Here is a 27,858-nt window from a genome sequence, read left to right as displayed (position 1 = left end):
CATAAATATAAATATTCATCATTCCATCCTCTCATCAATCAGGTTTAGTTATAAATTTAGCTAGATCAAGAGGCAGTGTCTGCACTGTTATGGCTCAGCAAACACTATTCAGAGTTTAGACAATTAATGAACTATGATTACATTTCATCTCCTGCCTGAACAATTCTTGGTTATCACTGGAGTTCTTCAGTACCGTTTTAAATTTTTTATTTTTTACTTGCTGTTAAGATCTACTCATTCTTTTCCCTTTACCCTCTCCACAAATTTTCCACCAGTTTGCTTTCTTCTCTCTTGTGTGAATTCAATTATGTGAATGAAACTCTGAAACTCTGTCATTCGAGATGCCACACGTTTAGTAGTGTGTGTTGAGCAGATTCAACCCGACTCAGGAGAGAAAGAAAAGAGTGATATAATGGCACAGGGAAAGTAGATGGGCGCTGGGCATCTGCAGCAGCACAAGCAATTCCAGACAACTGTTGAGCAATCTGGGGAGAGTCATCAGTTACTTTTGGAGCACGACTTGGAAGTTTTTGTCTGATAAACATACAAGTGTGGTCTATGCTAAACAGATGGGTCAAAATGCCTGGTGATTCTGAGGTCTGAATCACAGATGAAATTCTACTCTTTCTTACCTGAGTGGAAGTATCTTCAAAATCAGCAACGTTAGAGAAGGTGTAGCTGAGAGTCAACTTGTGCTTCCTAAAGGAATTCAGAAGTGGTAGTATGTGGGCTTGCCTGGTGGCTCAGTGGTAAAGAATCTGCCTGCCAATATAAGATGTGGGTTCAATCCCTGAGTCGGGAAGATCCCCTAGAGGAGGAAACAGCAATCCAGTTCAGTATTTTTGCCTGGGAAAACCCATGGGCAGAGGAGCCTGGGGGGTGGTCTATGGGGTCACAAAAGAATCAGACACGACTTAGTGACTAAACAACAGAAGTGTGTGTCTTAAGCAAGGCTCAGAAGAGGTAAGTGAAGAATAGAATGAAAATTTTGCAATAGTGATGTGCCACTAACCACAACTGGCCAGAGAGGTAAACTGAGCAATCAAGTATGACCCTGACATCCACGTACCAGCACTGAAAAAACTACATACATCCCCAGCCAACAGACCTCATTCCTTTTTTGTTTGTTTACAGCTCACAGAGGATAGATTTTCAGGCCGAGGAGGCAGCAGGGAAAAGGGAAATAGGCCTTCCCACTTCTTTTCTGTTTAATTCCATTTAGATACACCACTTGACCTTTGCGCTTTTGGTACCTGTTTCTGGCTCTCAAATGCAATTCAGCTCCTTTTTAAGAGATGCTTATGAAATGCAGAATTGGGGGATGAGAAGGGGAGCTGATGTTGTATCCCCTTTACCATAAAGAATAATAAAAACACAAGGCTGGAGGCTTCTTTGGGGTCTTTATAGCGAGACTGAAATCCTACATCTCTCATCCTGCTCCCTCCCATCTTGGTTTTCTCCCTTTCTGACTCGCTGGAGATTTAGATCATTTGCTTTCAGCGGTCTCTTGAGGAGAATGACCAGGCACAAATGCTGACATTAAAGTGCAGACACCACACTGAGTTGTGATGGGCCAAAAACAGTCAAAAGGAAGCAAGCCAAATGTGAAGGAAGAGGGCACGGAAGCAACCAGTCATTCTAGGCAGACACCTGAAATGGCCATAAATGTTTTAATGCAGAGACTCCAGCCACGATTTGCTGCCTGTTTCAGCTGAAGTGCATTTTGTTCATGTCTCCTGCACTTGGTGGGTCTTCCAAAGGCAAACTCATTATGAACTATTAGAATTTTAATGCCCATGAGGTTACAAACCCTGGTCCTATTTGTAACAATTCTTCAGAGTGTCCAAGGTGGAAAAAAATTGAGAATGAAAGGCTGTTGAGAAAGAACAGGACAGTGTGTTCATTTTAAAAGGGGAAATGTTTTAATTTGAGTTAATTTTGGTAGAAAAAGACCTTAGGGATATTTCAGGTGGGAACTAGAATTTACATAAATTGAAACATAGATCGGAGAGCTTTTTTAGATGGCTGTTTCCTCAAATATTTCATGGTTTTTAAAAAGGGCTCCCAATATTGTTACAGGAATGGAAACATACATTTTAACAACAAAAAAAAAAAAAAGAATCTCATCGTCTTTTTATCCACTTCTCTTCCATTTCCCCTCTGTTAATCAGATAATTAATTCCTTTTAAAAAATTAACTTCTTTATTTTAAAACTATTTATTTTGTATTGGGGTATAACTGATTAGCAAACAATGCTATGATAGTTTCAGGGGAACAGCAAAGGGACTCAGTCATACATATACATGCATCCATTCTCCCCCAAACTCCTTTCCCATCCAGTCTGCCACATAACACTGAGCGGAGTTCCATGTGCTATACAGTGGGTCCTTGTTGGTTATCCATTTTAAACAGCAGTGTGTACATGTTCATCCCAAACTCCCTAACTATCCTTTCCTCCCTACTCCTCCCAACCATAATCTCATTTTCAAAGTCTGTGAGTCTGTTTTGTAAGTAAACATTTGCATCATTTCTTTTTCCATTCCACATATAAGGGATGTCATACAATATTTCGCCTTTTCTGACTTCACTCAGTATGACACGCTAATTCATTACTTTCTTGAATGTTGCTTTCTCCACAAACCCCTTTTCTGTGGCAAATCCTATCACCAGTGGTTTTTATTTGCTGGTTTCCAGTGCATTTGGCAGTGGTGGTATCAGCATATCTCTCCACAGATATGAAAAGTGAAAGTGTTAGTTGCTCAGTCCCGTCCCACTCTGCAACCCCATCGACTGTAGCCTGCCAGGTTCCTCTGTCCATGGGATTCTCTAGGCAAGAATACCGGAGTGGGTAACCATTCCCTTCTCCAGGGGATCTTCCCAACCCAAGGATCGAACCTGGGTCTATCTAGAGCAAATAATTCCAAATACTGCGTGAAATGGGGGAAAAATTAATGTGTATCATTTTTCACTGTAGAATCTCTATCCAGGGAATCTAGATAAAGTAAAACGTAAAAAATCTCTCTCTTAAGGAGTCCACTATTAACTGGGATCTGGATCAAGGGGTCTAAGAGATGCTTGGGACAAAGAATCAGTTTCCTTTGGAGGCAATATGGTATGCAAGTGTAAGATTTCTGAGCCAGGTACACAGGGGTTCTCCCTCGGAGAGTGGAGATGCGAGGTAGAACACCACGACCCACCATCAAAGAAGTTGTCAGGGTCCCCTGCTGGGTGGTTCCCCTCATTTAACTCTTACAGCTCCACGGGGAGAGGGACACAAAGTAGCCTCGTTGCACAAACGAGTCTGTGTCTCAGAATTCAAGTAAATGGCTTAGGGAGTCGCTGCTAATAAGTTTCAGAGGCACGAAGGGAACTCAAATCTGCCTACGTGTCTCTCGCCGCGCTCTGAAACCGAGACGCTGAGTTGGTCCGCTAGGCATTTTTCCAGTTCCCAGAATGATCGTGAGACGTTGTTTCTCCTCCAGTTTTCTCCAGGCCCATTATGGTGACTGTAGGTGTATTGTTTTTGATACCCACTCGCGTTTGGGTTTGTAATCGGGGCGGCAGGCTTCTCAGCATCCTGTCGCTGTCCCGGGAGGGTGGTGCTAGTTTCTGGGGCTTCTCGGCAGGAGCGGGGATTCCCCGCCAACTAAAGAGGAGGCTCTATTCTCAACCTCACAGGCCGGGAACCCGCTCCCCGCTTCCCAGCTCCCCCTCCCCTTCCCAGCCTAAACAAAATACCCCCCTCCCGCCCCCAGCAATCGGCGCCTCGGGTGGACGGGGACCGGGAGCACCGGGGCATCGAGGCACCTCGGGAGCGCCCTCTGGCGAGAACAGAGCGCGCGCGCCCCGCCCGGCCCCCCTTCCCCGCCGCCGCGGCGCCCCCGCCCGGCTCTCCGGGTTCACTCTCGGTCCCTCACTCCGAGAGACACAGACGGCAGCCTTCCGAGCGAGCCGGGGAACGGGCTGAGGCAGCGCCAGCACCACTGTCGCCGCTCGCTCGAAGCCGACCTGGGCACCGGGAGAGAAGGCGAGGCCGGAGCCCCATCCTCTCTCTCCGCGGGGGTCTCCTGAGCTGACCGGCCGCTTGGCGCCCCCGCGCGACACCCTCCACGGCCACTTCGCGGGGCGTGCCGCGACTTGGGGGACGCAGCTGGGGAAGCGCCGGGGCGGGAGGCGGCGGCGGAGCGAGGGTGCGCGCCCTGGGACTGGAGAGGAGTGAGCCGCGGGCTGGGCGGCGGCGGCCGTAGCCGCGGGGGCCTCCCCCGCCTCGCTGGTTGGCCGGCAGCACCGCCTCCCCGGGCCGCGGCCGCCCGGCCGGGTCCTCCGCGCGTTCCCGGGCCCGGAGCCGGCGCGCGATGCGCCCGGCCGCGTTCTGATCACCGCCGCGCCGCCGCCTCCGCCGCGATGATCCCCCCCGAGCCGCAGCCGCACCAGCCGCCGCCGCCGGCCCCGCCGAACCATGTGGTGACCACCATCGAGAACCTGCCGGCCGAGGGCAGCGGCGGTGGCGGAAGCCTGTCCGCCTCCTCCCGGGCCGGCGTGCGCCAGAGGATCCGCAAAGTGCTGAACAGGTGAGCGGCGGCGGGGGCGCGGGGCAGGGGACCCCCTCCGTCTCCCGGGCGGCCCCGAGGCCCTTTGGGACGGACGGAGTCGCTGCGCGGAGACCGGGGAGGACGGAGGACGACGCGCCCCTCGCTGGCGGAGAGGCCGCTCGGCCGCTTTGTCCCGGAGCGGGGAGCCGTGGAGCGCCCGGGCGCCGGCTGGTCCGAGGCGGGAGTTCGGGGAGAGGCGGGGTTGTGCCTGCCGGGTTGCGGTTGTCCGCGCTCACACCCTCGCACACGCGTGTTGCCTCAGTTCCCTCTGCCCCGCGGGCCCCAGCTTTGCGCTCCGGGGCCGGAGAGGAGCCGGGGGTGGCCGGGAAGGAGCGGGGCTGCGGGAATGGCGTGGAAGTCGCCGGCCTCGGGTCCGCCGGGAGGTCTCGCACCCCGTCGCATGGAGAAGGGGTCACGGCGGCAGCAGCCCCCGCGGGCGGTCGAGGGGACCCACTTCTGCCGCCCGGTGCTCCAGTTGCTGCTCCGACTCCTCCTGGCCAGGAGCGGGGAAGGGGAGATTAGAGGCCTGGGTCAGACCCAGGCAAAGTGCACAAATGTTGCGGGAAGGGGGTGAGGAAGGAGGCGCCCGGTGTTGCAAAGCCAGAGGAAGCAAACGCTGGCGGCCGGCTCCAGTGCTGGAATCTGCGCAGTGAATGGAGCAAGGATGAGGCGTTCTGGATGAGAACCCGGGTTGATGTGAAATGGGGCCCCTCTGGCGCCCCAGAGTCGGCTGTGATGCGAAAGGGACTTTTTCTATTAAAGCAACTTGACATGGTTGAAGAGCTGACCCTTAAAATTCAAATAGAGAACTGGTTTTGTGTGTTTTTATTTGGGTACCTGTGTGCCTTTCCATGCATCTATTGGGGATAACTCAGAAGGTTGCTCTGTTCATACAGGTTTTTGTAGGGCGCTTTTGTGGGTAGCTGAGAGTCCCACACGGGATTCACCTCGAGCCCTTTGGGGCTGGAAGCGCTAGTGGGAACACAAAATATGTACACAAATAGAAACCTGAAAAGCTCCGTATTTTCCAAGTATAGTGTAATTTAGTTATATGAAATTCCAAACCATTCAAGAATCCCTTGTGAAGACTTAAGGTATATTAGCTTGTGGGTACTTCTGTATGTTTCCATTTGTTATCAAAGGAGAAGAAATTCACTCTGAAATGAGACAAGAGATGATGATAGAAACTCAAGTCTTTACTTTCCTCTGATTGGTAGCTTAGATTAACACCTTCCAAAATACTACATTTAAAAGATAATGAGCAGAATAAATCAAGAAGATGCTGGCTCAGTACATATTAGGAGGGCTTCCTAGTCTTTATGAATATCTGTGATTTTTTTTGAATCATAAATGCCTTGGCATTGGATATTTAAAATTTTATGCAGAATATGTTAATTATTAATTTCCCTCATCAAACTGGGGAAAAAAACCTGGTGCTACAGTTCATTTATGTTTGCTTGATTACAAGCTATTATTGATTCTGTGCAGGTTATTTCATGGTATTTCATGAATCTTAGAGTCCAGAATAACACGATCACTGAGGCAGAGCTGAGGGGACTTGGTTTGTCATGACTCCTCTGCCGCTGACTTGCCATGTGGCTTGGGGCAGAGCTGTTCATCTTGGTCTCTGGTTTCTTCACTTGTAAACTGTGTTTTATACTTGTCTTACCTCTCTTATCATAGTGTTGAGAAATAGATGGGGTAATACAGAAGAAAAGACTTGGGAAAGTATAAAGCTTTACACGAATTCGTTGTTCAGCAGAATTCTGTTATCTAAGGGAGGGTGGTGGGAACATCATAAGCAAATTAATTGAAGTCATGGGACATTGTGGGGGCGGGGAATGTTGTGTTTTATTAGCTTTCGGTGATCTATGACATGAGTTTTGTAGAGGAGGAACTTAGACTGAAAGGTTGAGTCCATGACATTCCACGGCTTGTACATCTGTGAATGGAACCCTAGCGTTATAGCCTCTAGACTTCAACTGAAACATTTGGTTGTCTTTCAAAGTTTTGCAAAATTTTCCATATAATATTTGGCATTAAATAATGGTCTTTCCTTATCCTTAAAGGATAAGAAAATATTTCTTTTGAGAAGGAGTGCCTTTGGTAAGGAGACTAAAAAAAAATCAGTATAAGTATAAAAATCCTGGTGGATTAATTTCATTAGCATGCTGATGGGCCTGACTATTGCTCCGGGGTTATGGCAACAGGAGACAGCACTAGTTGTAACTGCTGAATGAGCATGGAGTGGGGAGTGGGATTTTTGAGATTCTGTGCCGGCGTTTCAGTATGGCTCCCCTCCGGTTTGAACCCTCCAGGTGTGTCGGACTAGTCCAGTAACGACTTTAAGGCTGGCCCATGGGATGCCATATCACACGTATCCTTGTTCATTTTTCTAAAAGCTAAAGATCACCTTTTCCTCCTTTTTTCCCTCTTCTTCTTTCCTTAATATTTGTATTTCCTTCACCTGTCTTGCCCTATCAACTAATTATCTTCTGGACTTTGTTTCCTTTCATCTAACCCTGGCCTGCAGCAGCTTAGCTGCTAGCAGAAAGTGAGGTTGCAAATCTGGAAGCTTTGGAGCCAATATGAAAAATACCCCTCTAACTTCTGGCATGGAGATGTACTGCTGGCAGCCTTCTATTGCTGTGAGCCAGCCAGTTGAGTGTCTTTAGTGACTGAGAGGGGCCTTGCACCCCGTTAGTTACTCTGAGCATCCCACTGGGCCGGAGGGGTGGTGCTTAGAGACTGAGGATGATGTTCTGGGATGAGGAGGGTCAAAGTGTGAGCACCGCAAGCTGGCAAGCCTGGTGAACTGCTTGCCACTGTCACAACCTGTAATAATAGCTACCTGCCAACCCAGAGGAGGAGACGCAAACACATATGTTACCTGTATCCTGTCTACCTAGGGACAGGTAAAGAGAGAAGTACTGATTAATAATTAAAGGTACTTGCTCTCAAAAATCTTAGAAGGAAAATCCAATGTTACCTTAATGCAACCTGCCTTGCATTGTCCTGCATCATTTTATTTTCCCAGTGTATCTCCAAATCCTTTTCCCCTTTCATTAAAGGCTTGTAGAGTTGGATTGTTACCTTTCGTATATGAAAAATGGGTTGCCTCACTGATTGACTCTTGTGCTGTGCTGTGCTTAATCGCTCAGTCATATCTGACTCTTTGCGACCCCATGGACTGTAGCCCGCCAGGCTCCTCTGTCCATGGAATTCCCCAGGCAAGAATACTGGGGTGGATTGCCATACCCTCCTCCAGGGGATCTTCCCAACCCAGGGATCAAACCCAGGCATCCCGCATTGCAGGTGGATTCTTTACCATCTGAGCCACCGGGGAAGCCCCCACTGGTTGACTACTCCCTGTAAAACATTCGAGTAGAATATAATAGTATCCATGATTTTGGTGAAAGAGAAGGTGCTAGATAATTATTTTTAACCAATTAATGGGATATGTCACATGCTTCTCCCCTGTACTAATAAAAATTGCTTCTGTCAATGCAAAAAGTACCAAATGATTTAGCTGCTGATATAATGGTTACTTCTTTAATTCCCAAAGATTTAGAATAATGTCTTGGTTCAAAGAAGAAAAAAATTATAGCAAACCCCGATTCACTTGTTTCTTGAGTGTGGAATAGCATTTATTATCCTGCTACAGGCAAGCAAGGTATGGCAGAAAAGAAAATACTTGAAGGGCAATAGTTGATGACCCTCTCACAGAAGCTGTTGATACTAGTAGATTTCTTAGAAACATATGAGTAGATACTTACCTATGTAGTATCTGAAGATTTTCTCCTCTAAAATTATTTCTTAATAAAATGTTTGTGAAAAATCAGTGATGGCTTGTTTTATGTTTTGCTTGTGTGTGGTTTTATCTTTCCCCATTTGAATATTATTTTCAGATCTTAATAATAATCACCATGACTTTCCAGCTTTGGCCCATTTTCTCTCTAATAAGAGATGAATTGGGTTGTCTCAAGTTATGAAGGGGTTCCTGCCTTTTTGAGTCTTGTGGTGGGGATACTTGATCATTAGAATGGAACCATGAGTGTGACTCTGGGTTATCCATTCATCTGATTTAAAACTAACTGGTTTCTAAGTTACAGTTTGATATATTTCATTAATTTTTGAATATGTGGAACTTTTTTGAATTGAAAACTAAAGAGCATTAAAGCATACATGGGAGAGTTGGTAGCAAGCCTACACAGAATTGACATCCACGTGGGGAGTTACCGTATGTGATGGAACAGTATGTATATATAGCTTTTCTGGGTTATTAAATAAAGTGGAGAGAACATGGTGAACCAGCAGAGTGCCTGCCAAAAACAGGGTTATGCTTGTCCTGTTAAATACAGTTGATGAAGACATCTATTATCTCTTAGGTGATCCTTACTTATCAAATGGTTTTTGGTAAAAAATTGATAAAGAGGTTCCTCCTCAAGCTGCTTCTCCTAACAGATGTCAGAATGAAAGGGGAAGACCAATCAGTAATGAGGATAATTGATACAAAGTATTCCAAATGGAACAGGATGGTGTGATTAAAAACAGACATTTCTGAGATCAGTAGTAAACACAAGATGTCTGAAGGACACATTTATTTTTAACTAAAGGACAATATTATAAAAATAAAAGATCAGTGTGGTTTTTTTTTTGCACAGAGCTTAGAAAAATGAATGTTCATATTAAAGGAATTTTGGTTTCCCCTGGATGAAGACAGTACATTTCCAAGGAAGTAATGTGGAAGGAAATGGACCTATCTTCATGTAACTTTTCTGTGACCTTTTACCTCTCTCAAGATCTTTTAGGGTCACAGGAATATAATAAGAGATGTCTGTTTTTACTGTACACTGCTATAGATGTAGATGATATAGCAGATTGACTCGACTGCCATATAGTTCTAAGTTACTTAATGCAAGTGCTTATTTGGCTTATTTAATTGTGGCTTTATTTAATTAATGGCTTATTTAATTGCCATTTCTCATAAAAGCAGAATGCAGCATGCAAAAGTACTACCTCCAGGTTTAGTTTAGCTTTCTCATTCGAGTTCAGGCCAGTGAGCATTCACTGTACCTTGTTCAAACACATTAATTCTTGATTATGTTTTTAAAAATGTATACTTAGGAAGTCAACTCCAAGAAACACCTGGAAAAATACCCCATACTACTTGGTATATTTCTTGACTGTGGCTTAAGCGTCTGTAAGTACACACTCATTTATTCTTTTATTAAGGGCCAAAACCACTTGACATAAAATTGACCATCTTAACCACTTTTAAGTGTATAGTACAGTAGTCCTAGCTGATGGGTATTATTATGCAGCTGATCTCTATGATTTTTTCACCTTGCAAAACTGAAAATCTGCATCTGTTAAACAACGGCTCCTCTTTTCCCTTCCCCACTGACCCTGGCAACCACCATTCTACTTTCTGTTTCTAAGAGTTTGGTTATTTTATTAATAGATACCTCATATAAATGGAATCATGCAGTGTTTGTCTTTTGTGACTGGCTTATTTTATTTAGCATAATGTTCTCAAGGTTCATCCACATTATCACAAGAGGCACGATTTCCTAAAGCTACATAATATCTATGTATCTATATCTCTATATCTGTCTATATCACACTTTTTTTATTCACTTGTTGAGGGACATTTAGGTTGCTTCTATTCTTAGCTATTGCGAATAAAGCTTCAGTGAAAATGAATGTGCAAATGTCTCCTCAGGATCCTTTTTTCAAAAATTTAGGCTATATACCCAGGAGTTGGATTGCTGAATTTCTGTTTTTATTTTTTTAACATTTTGAGAAACCTCCATACCATTTTTCATAACAATGGTACTATTTTGCATTTTCCAGTGTCTGCACATCCTGCCAACACTATGTGTGTGTTTGTTTTTGATAGTGGCCATCCTAATGGGTGTGAAGTGATACCTCACTGTGTTTTGATTTTCCTTAATAATCACTGATGTTGAGCTTCTTTTCATGAACTTATTGGCTATTTTTGTATCTTCTTTGAAGAAATGTCTGTTCAAGTTGTTTAGTCGCCAAGTCATGACTGACTCTTTGTGACCCCATGGACTGCCCCACACCAGGCTTCCCTGTCCCTCATTATCTCCTAGAGTTTGCCCAAGTTCATGTCCATGGAATTGATGATGCCATCAACCATCTCATTCTCTGTCACCCTCTTCTTCTGCCTTCAGTCTTATTCAGAATCAGGGTCTTCTCCACCTTCAGTCGTTTGCATCAGGTGGCCAAAATATTAGATCTTCAGCTTCAGCATCAATCCTTCCAAAGAATATTTGGGGTTGATTTCCTCTAAGATTGACTGGTTTGATCTCCTTGCTTTCCAAGGGACTCTCAGGGGTCTTTATCAGCATCACAGTTCAAAAGCATCAGTTCTTCAACGCTCTGCCTTCTTTATTGTTCAGCTCTCACATCCACACGTGACTACTGGAAAGACCACAACCTTGACTGTATGGACCTTTGTCAGCCAAGTGATGTTTTTGCCTTTTAGCACACTGTCTGTGTTTGTCATAATGTCTATTCAAGTACTTTGCTCATTTTTAAATTGGATTTTGTTGTTGCTTTTGAGTTGTAGGACCTCTTTATATATTCTGGATATTAACCCATTATCAAATATATGATTTGCAGATATTTTCTTCCATTCCATTCATTGCCTTTTCACTCTGTTAATTATATGTACATTTATTTGTCTTTAATCACTTGCTGTGTTTTGAGGCATCTTCTGGAGGACACATTCATAGCAAAACATTATTCTTAGCTTGAAGGACCTCAGAATTAACTGGGAAACTTGGCATAGGTACTGCTGTTGAGAGTGAATGATTGTAATCTATAATCTGAATTTTTATGTTTAATGCTTAATTTTATGCTTCCAAATGTCTAGATACTAGAATCATAGAAATAAGTTGTCCAATAGGTGATCCATATTGAACTTATTCTGTGTTATACAGGTACTAGCTGAATGCAAAAAAGTTGAGAAGAAATTTCCCAGGAAATGGCAAACGAAACACTAAAATCAATGTCTCAGAAAATGTTTTCTTAGAAAAATGACATGTGTCACTCAATGGCCACATGAATGTGATTTAAATATACTGTTACTAAAATTTTAAAAATATTGTTTTCTATTGCATTTAAATTTTGAACATTATCTCAGGAAAATTTACCTTTTAACTGTGATGATTAAAAAGTACCTTACATACCATTTTGCAGGTTCTGATATTCAGTTCAGTTCAGTTCAGTCTCTCAGTTCTGTCCAACTCTTTGCGACCCCGTGAATTGCAGCACGCCAGGCCTCCCTGTCCATCACCAACTCCCAGTGTCTATTCTGAGATTATGAACCATCAATTTCTGCCATTTTAAACAAATTATTTAGAGAAACTTAGTACAGCTGAAAATGCACTTAAAGGGGGTTAAAAGCCAAATCATGCTAATTATATTCAGATTTAGAGTGGTAGGACTCCAATTCCTAACAATTCCTGGCTTAGAATTAGTATAAGGTTCTGATCCATTATATAAACAAATACTTCAATGCATTCTCTTTTTTCTCATCCATTCATTCATTCATTTAATCAGTCATTTATTTAATGAGTCTTTATTAAATGCTTACTATATATTGAGTACTGCTGGATCACAGTGGTGAACCCGACAGGTGTGGACTGAAGTGGACTCCTGAGTGCATTGCTCAAGTTTCTGTTATTACCCTTCCAATATCCATCAAGTGGATAATTTAAGTAAAGTAGAAATAAAGACAACATGCATCTTTTCTCAAAATGATTAGATTTTTCAAGCTGATCTAACAGAGATTGTTTTTTAAAAGTCCCATGATTTAGCTGTTTCTCCTGTAGAAAACTACTCAAAAGGGAGACTGAACCCATAATAAAATTACTTGAAGTATACAAAGAGTCAGAGGCAGATCTTTCTTGATGAATACAATAAAATTTGTTTCACTTATGACTTAAAAAAAGACAGGATAACCCTTAATGTTCATCTAGTTTCAAAGTGTTAGAAGGAAAAGGAGAAGAGACTTGGATCTCATCCTGCCATTTCAGGGCGAGCCTATCCAGGCCATTGCCATTATAACCCAAGAAAATAGAGCTGCCTAGAAATAATAACATTCTGACAGTGCATACACAGTTTTGAGGGAGCTTGGCCACATGTTCGTGCATTGCAAGGTAAGAGAAACATAAAATATGACAAAAACATGAGGATGAGTTGGAAGTACTAGATTGCTTTACTATAGAATTTGATATAATCTCTGAGAGTGTTTGAATGAGCATGTAGATAGTGGCTCAAGTTCTTAAATTTTTACATTGTAAAGCATACATTTTATATTATGAAATTTTACATATGTAAAATTTCTCAAAATCATCTTTTTATAGATATGGAAACCAATCTTTATGGCCGTGCAACTAAGTGCTTTTATAAGACTACAGAAGGAGAGACTAGGCTGGAGACGGGGCAGGAGGCTTTAGGGCTGGCATTTGTCTTGGCCTGGAAAGATGGTGTCTAAGGTTGGGGGGATATAACAAAATATCAGAGACTGGGTAGTTTAAACACAGACGTTTATTTCTTACAGTTCTTGGAGGCTGAAATGTCTGAGATCAGAGTGCTGGCAGATTGTGTGTCTGGTGAGGGCCTTCTTGACTTGCAGACAGCTGTCTTCTTGTATCCACATATGGTGGAGGGAGGGAGGGAGAGAGAAAGAGAGAGAGATCCTTTCTCTTCTTATACGGATGCGAATTTCATCATGGGGACTTCACCCTCGTGTCCTCATCTAAATCTAATTACCTCCCGAAGGTTCCACTTCCAAATACCATCACACCAGGGAGTTGAGCTTTAACACCTAAATTTTGGGGGAACATAAACATTTGATCATAGCAGATGGATAAGATAGGAACTTGTACAAGAAGGGGGTTGATAGAAAGATGAACCAAATAGAGAGTAAAGAGGTTGGAGGAGGATTAAGTGTTCAGTTTGACAATATTATGTATAGGTAAAAAGGCAATAAAGTAAGGCTAGAATTGTAGGATGGAGTCAGACAATGGAAAGTTTTATACACTCCTATAGGAGTTAGACTTCATTCTCTACATTCTTGAATAGAGAAAGGACTTAATCAGATATGTGCTTGAATATGATATTCTGGGTAAAATCTGTAGGATAGAGGGACAGGGGATGGGCTAGGGTTTGGGGGATCAGTTAGGTGTCTACTGTAGCCATTTAGAGAAGTGGAGATAGCAGTCTAAATGGGATGGAGATGAAAGTGCTGTGATTTGAATAGAGTGTGGACCAGGGCCAGAGAGAGGAAAGTTAGATCAGATTATTTTTGAGAAAGTACTCAACAGTGCCTGCAACATAGTGAGTATTTAATACTTGCTTGTTGAAAGATTATAAACTTGCTACAGGGAAACTATCTGCTCACTAGGGCAGAAGAGACCTAGTGTTACCCTGAACTAGAGAGTCAGCCTGAGGACCGCAGCCAGCTACTCAAGAGTGTGGGCCATGGACCTGTGCTGATTCACAGACTGTGTAACCAGACTGTGATGAGGACACAGATCAGGATTGCACATTTCAAAATACCTATAGCAACTTGACAGATTACTTTTATGTTTTTTCTTCTAATATTAAAATACTGAGTCATGTATTTTCATTTTTTTGTTTTTGTATTTTATTTTTCTAGCAGTTGATTTTTTGAACTGCACTTTTCAAAAGAATTGTCTTCAGTGAATTGAAAAAAAGAACTGATATTCTGTAATAGATCATTTGAGAAGTACCGGTTCCAGCCCAGTATCCAAGAGGGAGCAACATCGAGTCTGGATTCTGGAAGTACGTCTGATCGTGGGGCAGGATAGCATCTTAGGGCGATGCTTGTCATGGCCCTGGAAATCTGTGTATCCCAGTTGGCGATGAGGAGGCAGCAGGTTGGGCCTGAAAATAGTTGCGTCAAGTATCAAGGACTCCACCCAGTCACCTAAAAGGGACCCCCTGGAATGGGGAAACTATTTAGAGATGAGAAAGGGTACAGTGCAGCATCCCAGTTCTGTGAAATAGGCTACAAATGGACAGTGCTACTTTCAGGGACCCTGAAGTTAAAGAGAGCAGATTCTAGGTCTGAGTGACAGAAAGGAGGGTCAGGGTTACATGGGGCCTCAGCATGAGTGGCGGGAGCACTGGCATGGCTCTACTTGAGGCTCTGAGGGGCGCAGAGTAGGAATCGAGAGAACCTCGGGGGCCAGACAAGCACAGCGTCAGCTGGTTGGCATGGTTTGGGGAGGGATTGTGAGGTGGGGGTTTCTAAACAGAACTTTTGAGAAGCTCTGCTCTGACTAGGAGCCAAGTAAATGAAGAGTTCGTTCATAGAGGACATCATGCAAAAGGTCTGTGTGCTGATGATATGATACAGTGGAGAGGGAAAAATTGTACATGGAGGAAGGAGTGGGATGAAGGAAGGCTTGGGAGGACTGAGATGGTGGGAGCCAAGGTGCAGGGGAGGGGGTAGGCTTTGAGAAGCCAGGACACTCCGTGGTTCAGGAGGGGAGAGGGAGAAGATGGGTATCAATGAAGACAATTGGGTAGATTTGGTGGTGAGAAGAAAAGCTGATTCCTGTCTTGTGGCTTTTCTTTGTTGTTGTTTTTAATTAATTTATTTTTATTTGAAGGATAATTGCTTTACAGTGTTGGTTTGATTTCTGCCATCCATCAGCATGAATTAGCCATAGGTGTACTTATGTCCGGAGAAGGCAATGGCACCCCATTCCAGTACTCTTGCCTGGAAAATCCCATCGAAGGAGGAGCCTGGTGGGCTGCAGTCCATGGGGTCGAGAAGAGTCGGACATGGCTGAGCGACTTCACTTTCACTCTTCACTTTTATGCATTGGAGAAGGAAATTTTGTTCTTGCCTGGAGAATCCCAGGGATGGGGTCACACAGAGTCGGACACGACTGAAGTGACTTAGCAGCAGTCGCAGTACCTATGTCTTGAACCTCCCTTCCACCTCCCATCCTTTCCCAGCCCTCTAGGTTGTTAGAGCGCCTCAGTTTGAGTTTGTCATACAGCAAATTTCCACGGGCTCTGTGTGGTGGCTTTCTTTTTCTGTGAACTCTGAGCTCATCCTATCAGTTCAGACTGAAGGTGCTGGGCGGTGAGGAAGGGGTATAGGGCGTCTGTATAGAGACAAGAGGGAAGCAGTCATTTTGGTGAGTCAGAAAGGAGACAGAATAGAGAAGCAGAGTAGGATCTAAGGATTTATGTGCCTATTTAACATTTGTGGTGGGGAAGGGGTGAGGAGTATGACGGATGGGAAGAAGCTACTGATGTTTAGAGTGTGTCTTGGAAAGGGTTAACTCCGAAACAGATCTGGGCCCTGGTGACAGGGCAGGCAAGAACCCTCAGTGGATGCAGCTATGAAGAAGTCAGGATATCAGTGCAGGGCATGTTTAGGGGAGCTGGGGAGGATTTGGGGCTTGATTGTATTTGGGAGTGGGGTGTGAGAAGAGGGGGGTTAAACATCCCTTGGAAATTTTGTGGGCCCCTGGAGTGATAACATCCCCTTCAGAATGTGAAATGTCAGCTGTTCTGTCTCAGATAACTGGCCTTCCTCTTTTTTTTTTTTTTTTTTTTTTTCAGGGCGGGGGGTGGTCTCAAAATTCTAATTTGTAAACTGGTTAAAATAATCCCAGCCCTCTATTTCTCATTGCATTTGGGGAAGTTTTAAATGAAATAACATCTGGGAGAGGGCTGGGAAAGCTGCCAAGCCCTATGCATCTGTTATCTTGGTCACAAAATTGGATGGGGAACCCGGTTTCTCGTGGCCTCGCGCAGTCCCAGCCCGGGATGAATGCTGATGGGCGCCCTCCGCGCGGAGGACTTGGAGATGCAGGCGCTGCTGGCTCCGGGTTTTCCTCCCGAGCCTGGTCGAGAGTCTGCAGTAGAACCCACCCATCCATGAATGAGGCACAAATCTGTTTATTTCAATGCATTCCATTTTTTCCGAAAGCTAGATAGATTTAAAACACTTTTGGCTTTATTTAAAGAAAGACTCTTCTAGGGGAAGACTGACTTGGCAGAAGGTATCTGTCCTGCTGTCTGATCGCGCCCCTCAGAGAGATGGTTCCTTCGGAGATGCCTGTGTTTGTTTAGGAGAGTCTGACAGGCTTCAGGAAAGGGTTAGTGCCTCTTGAACCAGGGAGATTTCACAATGAGCGTGCGCCTAAAAGGCTCCATAGAGCCCGGCAGTGGGACACAGAGCGGCTCAGAGGGAAGGGACAGAGCAGCTTTAATGTGCTAATGAGGGGAAGCCCAGATGCCCGAGGATCAGAGGAGCTCTTTGTGACACGCGGATGGCTGGAGGCTCTGTCCTTATCTGGATCCTGCCGCAGGCGGGAGAAACACTGTGTCCTCACAGAGGGGCCCTTTCCTCCAGAGATAGCCCTCCACGGGCTCCCAGTGCTGCTGGGCGCTGAGGGGCCTGCGCAGAGTCCCAGGGTGAGGTGAGGGCTGGAAAGCAGGGAGGCTGGGGGTGGGGGACGTGTAAGTGGGGAGATTGGAGGATGGGAAGGGGGAGCGCTGTCCTGCAGGGTGTGTGGAGTCAGAGAATTAGGAAAGACCTTTGTGTTAGTCGCTCAGCCGTGTCTGACTCTTTGCAGCCCAATGGACTGTGACTTCCCAAGCTTCCCTGTCCTTGGGGATTCTTCAGGCAAGAATACTGGAGTGGGTTGCCATGCCCTTCTCCAGAGGATCTTCCTGATCTAGGGATGGAACTTAGGTCTCCTGCATTGCAGGTGGATTCTTTATCATCTGAGCCCACTAGGGACGCCAGGAACAACCTTTATAGCATCAAAGAATGACCTGTTGTCTCTCCAGTGCTGCCCGGAGCTTGATGAGTGGCAAAGTCCAAGCCTGTCTGGAAGGTGGTGACCTGTCCTTGAAAATAGCACAGGTCAGTTTTCATCTAGTTATGGAGTAAGTCTGAAACACCACAAAACCTAAGCAAATCCAAAGTACCATCAGCCAGTGAGTGCTGGGATGAATTTCACATTCTGATTATTCCATTCAGTGATGGCTAGTGGGGAGGGGTCAGGAGCAGGATCAGGGACCTGGTCCTAAAGATGAGTTTGCATAGAAGGACATAGTATTTACAAAGATCGTGTGTTTGCTTGTGCTGACCCACCTACTGATGGAGAGACTGGGTAGGCAAAGCACACCTAGCTTTGCTACTGTCTCTGGAAGTACGAGTTCCCAGAGGAGATCAACAGATGAAGCCCTTGGTCCATGCTGCCTTGACCTTCTCTTTATCTCTCACTTTTCATTTCTGAATCTTTCTAGGGATATGTAAATACTTAAATATAATATCTATTATATATGTGTGTGTTTGTGTTAAGTTGCTTCAGTCATGTCCAACTCTTTGCAGTCCCTTGGACTGTAGCCTGCTCCTCTGTCCATGGGAGTCTCCAGACAAGAATACTGGAGTGGGTTGCTGTGCCCTTCTCCAGGGGATCTTTCTAACCCAGCCATCGAAGCCTGACTTTCTTTATGTCTCCTGCATTGGCAGGCAGTTTTTTTTTTTTTTTTTTTTTACCACTAGTGCCACGTGGGAATCCCCATCTACTATGTGTATTATTTCCCACATAATATGGATCCCCAGGTGGCTCAGTGGTAAAGAATCCACCTGCCAATGCAGGAGACATGGGTTTGATCCCTGGGTCGGTAAGATCCCCTAGAGGAGGAAATGGCAGCCCACTCTAGTACTCTTGCCTGGGAGAATCCCATGGACAGAGGAGCCTGGCGGGCTACAGTCCATGGGGTTGCAAAGAATCGGACATGACTGAGCAACTGAGCACCAAAAAATGTATATTTGATATTATTTGTAATGAATCTTTGTCTAGTCATTTGTCTGTCTCTTTCCACCTCTGTTTCTCTCTGACGCACACACACACCCATACACAAGTTGATAGAGAATAATTTTCCATTTGGAATAGTTTGTTTCCTTCTTGAAGATAGCCCTCAACTTTCCTTACCATGTTTTTTTTTTTTTTTTTGGCTCAGAGTTGGTTCAAGGAGAATGCTTTATTTTTAGTGTGTTGGCTTTTTATTTAGGAACCACACTGAATTGGTATCACTTAAGAAAACAAAAATATTCAGTGTGGAATTACCTATGAGCTAGCTATATCTGAATGTGTGAATACAACTGTGGAACAAGTCAGCACAGAAAGCTTCTGTCTCCCCCTCCTCCCCTTTCCCTGAGCCGCATGTGGTTTCATTACAACACTTCAGTTCCAAGTGGTGACGAGTCTGGTGACTTTATTTAATTTTTTCTTCTTCTTGTTCTTTTTAGTTCTTCTTTTCCTTAATGCTTCCTATCTATTTCCTGCTGTGCTAATAGGGTCCATGCATTTTGGGTTGTCCTTCCCCAGTGCAAACCTAAAGAAGTATAGTAGGCAATAAGGTGCCTCTTGCACTGGTTTTAGAAAATTGATCATATGCAATTCTAATGCTGATTAGTGGACACATCTGCATCCACTGTGAAGAGACCATAATTATTATCTGCTTAGCCCCAAAGTGCATTGCAACCTGAGAATATGCCTTTGACGATGACAGAAGAAAAGCACCGTCCAATGCACTTACAGCGATGGATATCAGACTGCTCCTTTTGGACATCAGTTTGTCAAAGAGATGAAAGTCTGCAGGTGGGAGTGTATGTGGATGGACTACCGGGCCACGACTGCAGTTGCCTGGCCGGTGGTTGGTGAATTGAGGTACGACAACAAAAATGTCACTCCCTGTTTTCCCCTTGTCACAGCAAGAAGCAGTTCATTGGGTTTAGGAACCTCTTCGTTTTTAGTTATTCTTGGAGTAGCAGGTAAAGGAGTCAGAGCCTATAATGTACTCTTTTACTAAAAAAGAATTTTCTGCAGTCTGCTATTCTTTACCACACACTCTTCCAAATGGTGGGGGCAGGGGGGAAGTAAGATACATACGAGAAGCAAAGACATTTTCAAGTGAAATACAGAAAGAAATGGGGGAGCCTTTCAGAGAGCTAAGCTTGCATTTCTAATATTCTCTGCTATTTTAACCATTGAAGTAATTAGCTTCATAAAGCATAAATTATCGATCCCTGTCCCTTCTTAGGTAAATGCTAGCAAGTGAACAAATGAAGAAAAAAGTCCCAGACAGCATGTGACATGTGAATGAGTCGAAGTAAAAAAAAGTCCAAAAAATTGACTGCTTCATCCCATGTCAAAAATTCCAATTTTGATGAACTGTTAATGCTCTCTGTGGAAATATTTTGAACTTAAGCGATGAATAAAGTAAAGCTGTGAATGCCATGATAGAGCCCTGATCCTCTATCTTCAGGTGCTGCTCGGCAGTGCTGTGAATGCTTCAGAGTACAGTCCAAAGATGAACTAATGTAGAAGCTCAGTCTGTGAGACATTGTAATTCTTCAGCCAAACCACAGAGGCACCGATGCATCTGAAAACGTTGACGTCAGACCCTCAGCCCCCAAGTCTGGGTTTCGTGTCCCATTCCATGTGCTGGCTATTTCCTGTCATTTCTTATTCTATGTTATTTACTTGTCTGAACCCTCCCCACGTGTTGTAGGACCAGAAGGGTGTTCTTTACTCAACATCTTACATAAAACCTGGCATAAAGTAAGTGCTCAGTATATATTGAGCCCATTGAGTGATGGGCCAAATGGTCTGCTAGAGGCCCTTTCAAAACAGAAGTTATTTTCAGCAAATTGATGTCCTCTGATTTTATCTTCTCAAATAATGTGTGCCATAGTGCCTGGCATAGAGTTGGTACTCAATAAATTTTAGTTTTAGTTTTTTTAAATTAACCTGTGGACAGGTAGGGAGTATAGAAAAAGTATAGAAGGGTAATTTGAATGGTGACAGAGTTAGGAAAACACTAGGTATGCTAATAGGTCCTACTTATACTTTACAACTCAATTCACATTTCTATCAACTCTCTTTCCCCCATGTTTTCAATTCTTTCTGCCCAGAAATTTCTTGTGGGATCATCAATTGTAGGAATGCAAATAGAAGTCATTTCAAGCTCATCATAGGCAGCAGTGGTTATGAACAGGGCTAGACTACCTACTGTAGCACCTGAGTGCTCTGATCTTGGAAACAATTTCTTCTGTTTTTCTAGGTTGGTGTGAGGACTAAAAGACTGTATCTATCACTGAGAATAGCATCTGACGTATAGAGAGTTCTACTCAAACTTGTATTATTATTATTAGTGTCAGTATTAATATCAACCATCATCACCATCATCATCACTGGCAGGTAAAAATCCCAGGAAAAAATAGGGAAGAAGGAAACTAATTGCTAAGAAGACTATGAAAGTAGGGTCCATGTCTGTTTTTTTAAAAGATGTTTCTTTATGTGGACCATTTTTAAAGTCTTTATTGAATTTGTTACAATATTGCTTTAGTTTTATGTTTTTTTTTGTTTGTTTGCTTAGCCTTGAGGCATGTGGGGTCTTAGCTCCCAACCAGCGATTGAACCCTCTTGCATTGGAAGGTGAAGTCTTAACCACTGGACCTCAAGGGAGGTCATCCATCTGGTTTGATTAGTGCTTTTTGCCCGGCTGCCAGCATAGCTCTTGGGCATAATAATGTTGATAATACTTGTGTAATGAATTAATAGTGTGGTCTTATGGTGTCTTGAGAAAACAAAGGTAGGAGAGTTTTATGATAGAATTCCTGCTCAAAGCAAGTGAGGTGAAGGGAGAACACATCTTATTCCTGTTCATAAATATTTTCCAAAACAATTTATAGCAGTTCGAAATTACAGTTAAATTTCTTCTTTAAATATATCACCTTGGGAAAATTAAGCAAGATTAGATTTATATCCTTTGCATGTCTGCTTCAAGGGCATGCTGTGCTAAGTCACTTCAGTTGTGTCCGACTCTGTGCAGCCCTATGAACTATAGCCCGCCCGGATCCTCTGTCCATGGGACTCTCCAGGCAAGAATACTGGAGTGGATTACCATTCCCTTCCGCAGGGGATCTTCCTGACCCAGGGATCGAACCTGTGTGTCTTACATCTAACCTGCATTGGCAGGCAGGTTCTTTACCACTAGCGCCACCTGGGAAGCCCCTGCAAAGAAAGCAGTTCTAAGTGTGGTTAAGAGATGCAAACACATATGAAGTTAGGTCTCTGCTTGCCAGTGTTTTTTATAATCAGTTATTATTTCAATTAATCAATTAGATTGCTTCCCTCTTAAGAGCTGACATTAGTCACGGGAAAGAATGGAACACTGCTTAAAGGTGGCTTTGGAACATGAGGCATTGGCATGTTTGTACAGAGTGGGAGATTGTGGCACTAGAGAGCTGGACGCCTCCTGGGGTCGAGAACAACGCCCAAGTGAGGGAGACCACTAAAGATCAACTTGGCTGTCTCCGAACTGTATCCGAAACTCCCCACCTGAGGAGCCAGAATCAGCTTTACCCGAAGTCTTTCAGAGGCTTACTGGTCAATAAATGTTTGAGGATGTGTCTGTGTGACAGCTGTGAGAATTCTGACAGGTCATTTGACATACACAGTCACTGAATCCCTCTCCAGCTCTTAGGATATTTGATTATACATGACAACAAGACCCAAAGGCCTTCTGACACATCAAATGCTGTTTATTTCTAAAGCATATGTGTAGTCTTTCTTCTTTAAGTGTTGGTCCCTCAGAATAAAATGACAGCTCAGCCATTTCAGTGGTGGTTCCATGTCCTTGTGTCCTGGAGGCAAAGAGCTTATGCAGAGAGTTTAGAAGTTAAAGATCCTGTGTGCTAGATTAGAGTTTCAACCATGGAATTTTTGGACACCTCAGTATACTTAGATAAACCCTGCAAAGATGAATTCAGGATAACTTGACAAGTTATCTGCTCTGGAATAGAATGGACATTAGCATACACTTTTTTTTTTTCCCTGAAAACAAGTTGGCTTTTAAACTCCTTTTCCAGAACACACAAATGTGACACTTTGGGAAGCAGGACAGATTCACAAGGTTGCTAACTGTGACAGCCTGTTTTTCCCTCTCTCCAGCCTTTGTTGCATCACTAAGATGTGATGTTTTTGCCTTTGTGGAGTGATGGAAACTTCCACTTTATGATATTATCAAAGATCTGCATACATAAAAAAGAGTAATGAAGTCATTTGGCTTACATTCTTAATATCATTTGTATTGCCTCTGTGAAGGGTTGAGTGAAGCTGTTTTCTATAGCTGCTGTAAGCAGTAAGCCTGTAAATATTAAATGCTGACTCAACATAAGCATGTCTGCAGAAAAGAAGATGATTAACTCGAAGAGAAGCTAACGTCAGCAAGAAGAAATACAACCACACATTCAAAAGGAATAGGGAGTATTTCCATGTGACATCTTCAGGAGCCTTTGCAAATAGAAAGAGAAAAATACAGTAATTGCGTTAATGTGTCACTGAGTATACTCTTTCTTTTCTATCCTTGTTGGAGATTTTGTTCTCCAGAGCCTGTTTTGGGTCCCTCATTGTTGTCCAGTCGCTCAGTCGTGTCTGACTTTTTGCAACCCCATGGACTGCAGCATGCTAGGCTTTCCTGTCCTTCACTGTCTCCCAGAGTTTCCTCAAACTCATGTCCATTGAGTCCTTGATGCCATCCAACTGTCTTATCCTCTGTCGCTGCCTTCTCCTCCTGCCATCAGTCTTTCCCAGTGCATCCATCTAACCCCAGATCGTCTGCATAATCCAGTGAGTTCTTGGCATTCTTCCACAGATTGTTGTTGGTTTTAAGGTAGGCGGCATAGGTCCCAGGTTGGCCCAATCAGAACGAAGGGGGAGACTTCCATTTGGGAAGAGATTTCTCTTTCTCTGCTGGATTTGAACACAGAAGCAGCCATCTTGCTATTAGCTGTTACTGTATGACCAAGAAGGAAAGCAACCTTCGGATGTCAGTGATGGCAAGGACAGCAGAGTGGAGAGTAGTAAAGTACCTGTGTCCTTGAAGATATTATTGAGCAACTGACTGCATTGCTGCATGCTTGGAGCTTACCCAAGTCACTGGACTTTCATTATATGAGATTATAAATATCCTAACCGTTTTGGCCAGTTTGAGTTGCTCTTTGACCTGACATTGAGCTCTTCCTTAACGGATGGACACATCTCTCATTCTTTGCTCTGAAACTCATGGCCTTTGATGAATACCAGCCAGGGCCATTTCATGTCTTTTATCTCTTTCTGGACATGTCTGCCAAGGAAGAGCAGAGGCTGGTTTGCTCCAGTCTGTGGTATAAAGAGTTGGTTTTCCCAAGATGTGGTTGCATAGGAAGCAGAAGGAGTGGGCTTGATCACCCACAAGAGTCTGTGGCACCTTTGATAATCTCGGGCTGGTCTGGATCAGACACATATTGAGGGGATGGACGTGCTGGATGGTAGGTTCCCCACCGCATCGTCCATTTATTCCCTTTTTTGACAAGCATCTGTTCTGAGCCACATTTGCGCCAGGCCACTGAGCCTATGACAGCTAAGCCAGCAACTGGAGAAGGAGGAGGATTTAGAGTGAAGAGAGGCGTGTGGGTGTGTGGTGAGGGTTTATGGGGAATGATGTTTTAGGCCGAGGAAACAACACATCACAAAATTGTGAGTGGAACCACGGTGCATTCTGGGAAATGAAATTGGTTCTGAAGGCAGCAGGTATGTGTGAAAGGCAGTAAGGGGTTAGAGGCTGGAGTGGCAGGTAGGGCTCAGATTAGGCTGTGCTTTGGAAGTTTAAGTTGTGTGTGTACAACTTAAGAGGACTGAGCAATATTGGAGATGCTAAGCATGAGAATAATATGACCCATGTATACTTTCATAAGCTCTAGCTACCTGCAGTATAAACAGTCCATTTGAATACCGTAAGATTTGTCTCAAGCTGGGAGATGGTTGCAGACGTGAGATGTGGCGTTATGATATACACTTAACCTTTAGTTTCTAAAACCATGGGTTTTGATTGTAATTACTATGTAAGAGAAGGTGAATCGGGTTTGATGGTAGGTGTATGCGATTTTATTTGGTGTGACAGTTGCATGATCTCAGACGCATTGCCTAAACTGAATTTTTGTTTCATCATCTATGAAATTACAATAAAAACACCTACCTTACAGGGTCACTGAGGAGGTTTAAATATGATTATATATTTATAGTCCTTGACACCATGCCTGAAACATGTTCGTCATTATAATTATGAATAAATGTGTAAGGAAGAAGCAGAAGAACAAGGCAATGGAAGAGCTTTCTACTTGAGTTCCTTTGTAGTCGGGGACTTGAGAGTCACATGAAAATCTCAAAGCAAGTATAGTTATGGTGTTATCATGTTTTCTTTGGGAGGAGGATTGAATTTATTGTGTAGACAACAGATTTCTAATAATCATTGTTCTTGGATGGAGAAGAAGTAGAAATCAAGATAAGAAAAAGGGTAAATAGAAAGTATGCTTGGGTATTGATTTCTCAGGGCAGCGGGAGAAGTTAATTTGGTCCTGGGAGATCTGGGAGATGCTGGGAGCAAGGGCTTCCAGAAGACCCATGGTTTCTCTGCAGTGACAATGTTCTGCAGGACACAACTGGAAGTTTAGATGAAAGCAGGTGTATTTCTTTAGGGCAGGGGCTTTTGTCTGCTTTTTTTTGTTTGTTTCTTTTTAATCATGTAGAACAGCTGCCATAGAGTAGCTATTGTAGTCAACAAATATTTGTCGGATGAATGAAGAGATGGATGTGCTTTTACCAAGCTTCGAAATTCTGGGCTCAGAATTTCTGCCTGAGGTCTAGGCACATGCCAGATTGAGTTCCCTCCATTTGCCACCTACAAAGCAGCCTTGTATTTTCTTACAGTCATTAGAGAAGCTAATTAGAGGAGCTGATCAATGGCTGATGAACTGATTCATGGAGATAGATTTCTCAGGCCAGAGTTTGAAAGAAAAGAACAGATTCTTTCCTTGGGCTACGTGAGCAGCTATTTTTAGTCTGCAGGTGTTGCAGCTTTTTAGAAGCTTTTGGCAGGGTTTCCTTCTACTTCCATTTTACCCAGAATATGTAACTTTCATCCCTTCCATTCCAGAAACATGCTGCTTTGTGTTTTCTGAGTAGGAAAGGGGATTGTGGGAAAGAATAACCAAGGAAAAATATATGAAGTGCTTAGCACAGAACCTGGCCCCACAGTGAATGGGTAGTCAATAAGAGAGGAGACAGAAATGCCACAGAGCAGGGAGATGGCAGAGAGATACTGCCTACCGCTGTATGTGAAGGAAGTTTCTCTGCATCCCTGGAAATAATGCATGGCTTCCTGCTTCCTCTGAATCAATTCCTGTGCCAAGAGCCTTGGCTTATAATTTTAGATGTCAATACGTATTAGCTAGGAAGCGCCGATCAGTATTCTTTGTGCATTGCTTAAAAACAAATCCCCTCCGAGTCAACTGGTGAAAACACAGTGACTTCATGCTTTGAAAAATGGATCCCTAGGAAACTGTAAAACATACAATTCTGAGATGAGAACTGTCTCCAGAACAGTTATTTCCTAGGATAAATTTCCAGTCATACATTAGATTTATACCAGAGATGGATAAAGTGGAAGCTACAAATATTAATTTACTCTCTGTTTATGTGTTCCACTGTGAGATGTCATACTTAGGTCTTTGATGAGGACAAGCCTGGAAATGTCTTGCTTCTTGGAGAACAGTTGTGGAAGTCAATCAGATACACTAGTGGCTTGCTTCCAGCTGACTGTGCATTGTCTCGGTTATGGATTGTGTTCTGACTGGTACTGCAAAGGGATGGGGTTTGGAAGCTATGCAAGTTGTGATGACTGTATCAGTCAGGGCTCTCCAGAGAAACAGAACCAATAGGAAATAAAATATGTATTTATAAATAAATATAAAATAAAATAAATATATTTTATATATTATAAAAATAAAGAAATATTGATTTGTATATATTGCAAGAGATGTTTTTCATTTTTTAAAAAAATTTATTGATTTTTTTTTTTTTTTTTGGCTGCTCTGGGTCTTTGTTGCTGTGCGTGGGCTTTCTCCAGTGGCAGAGAGTGGAGGCTTCTCTCTAGTTGCGGTGTGTGGGCTTCTCATTGCAGTGGCTCCTCTTGTTTGGGAACACGAGCTCTAGAGTATGGGCTCAGTAGTTGTGGCACACAGACTTTGTTGCCCCATGGCATGTGGAATCCTCCGGGACCAGGGATTGAACCCATGTCCCCTGCATTGGCAGGCAGATTCTTAACTACTGGACCAGCAGGGAAGTCCGCAATGTTAGTTTTAAGGAATCTACTTACCCAGCTGCCGGGGGCAGGCAAGTCCAAAATCTGTAAGGCAGGCCAGTACACTGAAAACTCAGGCAGGATTTCTGTTGTAGTCTTGAGACAAAATTCTACAGGAAAATTCAGTTTTTGCTCTTAAGACCTTCATTTGATTGTATAATAATGAGACCCACCCTCCTTGTTAAGGGTAATCCGCTTTACTTAAAATCAGCTGATTACAAATGTCAATCACATCTATGAATACCCTGATAGCAGCACCTAGACTAGTGTTAGACCAGATAACTGGGCATCATAACCTAGTCAAGCTCACACATACAATTAACTGTCTCACTGGTGGTTTTGATGATTGTGACGGTGTTGTTTGTAGCCCTCAGATGGCCTGGCATTACCATGTATCAGTTACTGGGGGCCAAATGCTTTCTGCGTGTTATTCTGTTTAATCTTCTTAAGCCTTCATCTCTGTTTGAAAGATGAAGATATTGAGTCAGAGAGATTGTTAAACTGCCCAGAGTTGCCCAGAGACTGCATGGATTGCTAGGGCTTAGTTCTGAAGCCCATGCTATAGTGTAGCATTTTATACGGCAAATGTTAATGGATACCTGTTTGTTTCCTCCCAGTGGCAGAAGCCTAACTGGAGGATACAGTATAGTGTCTCTCACCCTTGGGAAGTCTAAGGTGACTGGCTTTTGGCACAACTGGACCCAGGAGCTAAAAGGATGTTGTCAGGACTTTGTCTTCTGCTCCATCTCTTGGCCCTATTTATTTCCTCTTAGCCTTATTCTGTTGACAGGCTCTCGGTATGTGGAAGGTAGGACTCATCCTCCGACTCAGCAAGCACTGTAGAAAGGGGCTTTGCTCTTCCATAGCTGTATAACGATTCCAGGAAATGGTGTTGGCCTTGCTTGGATGATGCGCCTGTTTCTGGTCTAAATCCTAGGTCCCAAACATGCACCTAACTCTCGGCTCTAACTCTGGACTG

General features: G+C 43.7%; 1 protein-coding gene across 1 annotated transcript in view; it reads left to right on the top strand.

The window, feature by feature from the left end:
* The first annotated feature begins 3,528 nt into the window (after positions 1–3,528).
* Positions 3,529–27,858, top strand: part of SLC35F1 (solute carrier family 35 member F1) — a 409,920-nt gene continuing 385,590 nt past the window's right edge. Inside the window, exon 1 of the mRNA XM_070449917.1 lies at positions 3,529–4,571. Within this exon, the coding sequence (XP_070306018.1) occupies positions 4,405–4,571 (167 nt within the window). The 5' untranslated portion in view covers positions 3,529–4,404. The remainder of the gene's footprint in view (positions 4,572–27,858) is intronic.

Source organism: Odocoileus virginianus, chromosome 19 (assembly GCF_023699985.2).
Source record: "Odocoileus virginianus isolate 20LAN1187 ecotype Illinois chromosome 19, Ovbor_1.2, whole genome shotgun sequence".
NCBI lineage: Eukaryota > Metazoa > Chordata > Mammalia > Artiodactyla > Cervidae > Odocoileus > Odocoileus virginianus.
Note: the sequence above shows the minus strand (reverse complement) of the source record. Positions and strands in the feature narration are given on the sequence as shown.